At 43.7% G+C, this 1,942-nt stretch overlaps 1 protein-coding gene across 5 annotated transcripts in view; it reads left to right on the top strand.

The window, feature by feature from the left end:
- The window catches only part of LOC116674011 (chloride intracellular channel protein 4), a 25,214-nt gene that overhangs the window by 22,430 nt on the left and 842 nt on the right, over positions 1–1,942 (top strand). For all 5 annotated transcript variants that reach the window (XM_032506488.1, XM_032506484.1, XM_032506486.1 and 2 more), the window contains 2 exons: positions 877–1,058; positions 1,158–1,942. The exon at positions 1,158–1,942 is cut by the window's right edge. In XM_032506488.1, coding sequence (XP_032362379.1) covers positions 877–1,058; positions 1,158–1,319 — 344 coding nt within the window. In that variant the 3' untranslated portion in view covers positions 1,320–1,942. The remainder of the gene's footprint in view (positions 1–876; positions 1,059–1,157) is intronic.

The following is a 1,942-nucleotide window of genomic DNA, read 5'->3' as shown; positions in this document are numbered from 1 at the left end:
ACGTCCTCCTGGCTCGGTCATCCAGTTCTGATCTAGGCAAGGTCTTGGTGGTGCCATAAGCTTTCCACTTCTTAATAATGCTCTGAATGGTACCCAGACGGATGCTTAAAGCCCGTGAAATCTTGTCTATCCTTCTCCTAACTTGTGCCTTTCCACAGCTTGATCCCGGTGCCTTTTGAAAGCATCTTTCCAACCATGCTGTATTATTTGTGTTGCCCTGCACTGCCAGTAATGGAGTCATCATGTAACAGCTGGTTTCATTAGAAAGTATTTAAAATCACTACAACTGATGTCAGGTGGGCGGTATTTAGCCTGGTGTGTAATCTGGAAATTAACTGGTTGTACCTCAGTAAGTTTATAATGATTACTCTAAAGGGCTGATCACTTATCCAAAACCAAGCTATTTTACTAATTATACTTGAATAATTGTTCAGAATGTTTTAAAATGTTATTTTCACTCTGATGTTGAGCGTTTTAATGTGTAAATACATCTAGAAGTAGTTGGATTTAATTTATTTTAATTTCCAGGGTAGTGTGACAAAAAAGAAAGATTTGTACGGGGTATGATGATTTTCTGTAGCCACTGTGGGCCACTCCCAATAAAGAAAATGTTCAAAACCAACTTTGTAGAAATCCTGCTACAGTTTTCATACGCCTGAAACTTGGTACATGGCTTCCTCAGATGATCCTGAATATATGCCATCAAAAATGATGTTGCTGTTGAAGACATGCTAATGACAAATCAAATGATTGTAGCTAGGGCTATACACAAGGTATGAATGTAAATAGAACATTTTAATTACAACGGTCACACATTGGGATATTTCCTGGCTGACTTTTGCTGAAGGGGATTTCTGTCTGTATGTGTGAGTGCAGCCTTAGAGAAAGCATTGCTGAAGTCTCTCCAGCGTCTCGATGACTTCCTGCGGACGCCACTGTCTGAGGAGATTAATGCTGACGCTGCAGGAGATCTTCCTGACTCAACCAGGAGTTTTCTGGATGGCTCCGAGCTGACCCTGGCTGACTGTAACCTGCTGCCCAAGCTGCACATCCTTAAGGTTCGTTCAGCCCGACGTCTCCGAGACTTGGATTTTGAGATTGCTTGGATGTTCCCAACACTTGTTAACTCACTTGTGCTCCCGTGTTTCTGTTTGCAGGTCGTAGCCAAGAAGTACCGTGGCTTTGAGATCCCGGCGGAGATGACGGGGCTGTGGCGGTATTTAAACTGCGCCTATCAGAGGGAGGAGTTCACCGGCACGTGCCCCGCCGAGAGGGAGATCCAGGTCGCCTATCTGGATGTTGCAAAAAAAATCAAATGAAACGTGACGGAGACAAAGCAGACAGGAGAAATCATGCAGAGATAAATCATGCATATGTTTAGGTGGTACAACAAGGAGATAGACGACGTAAGGAAATTCGGATAAATACACATCAACATGCAGGAGGCTGCGTGGAGAACGAGCCGTAGATTCCACCAGGCGTTGACATTTGGTTTTATACTTTCTGTAAAAAACATCTAAAACAAAACTAGATTCCCATCAGATGGTGAACCCCGGTACGAAGTCTTCTTTTATACGGGGCCTAGTTGGGGTCAGTTGTGGCCATGGCGTTTTCCACTCCCGATTGTATCATCACATTAAGATTTTAGCATCCAGTCAGAACTGGACAAAATGGAAGAAACCCTCTAACTCTGTGGAGGACTCTTATGGTAGAAGCACAAATATCCAGGAAAATTCTACGAGTCGGTCAGGCAGAACACTCCACCTCCCGGTGTTGGATCACTCCGGATGAAGGAACAAAACCACGGCGACACCTGGTGGAATTTAGGAGTGAGAACTTAGTGGGTTGTAGACTATAGGCCTATCCATACTACAACATCTATTTACTGCTTTTTTCAGTGTTTAAAACTGTGTGTGTGTGTGTGTGTGTGTGTGTGTGTGTG

Source organism: Etheostoma spectabile, chromosome 24, assembly GCF_008692095.1.
Source record: "Etheostoma spectabile isolate EspeVRDwgs_2016 chromosome 24, UIUC_Espe_1.0, whole genome shotgun sequence".
In the NCBI taxonomy this organism is placed as follows: Eukaryota; Metazoa; Chordata; class Actinopteri; order Perciformes; family Percidae; genus Etheostoma; species Etheostoma spectabile.
The sequence above is the reverse complement of the archived record's forward strand: the minus strand, read 5'-3'. Positions and strand labels throughout refer to the sequence as shown.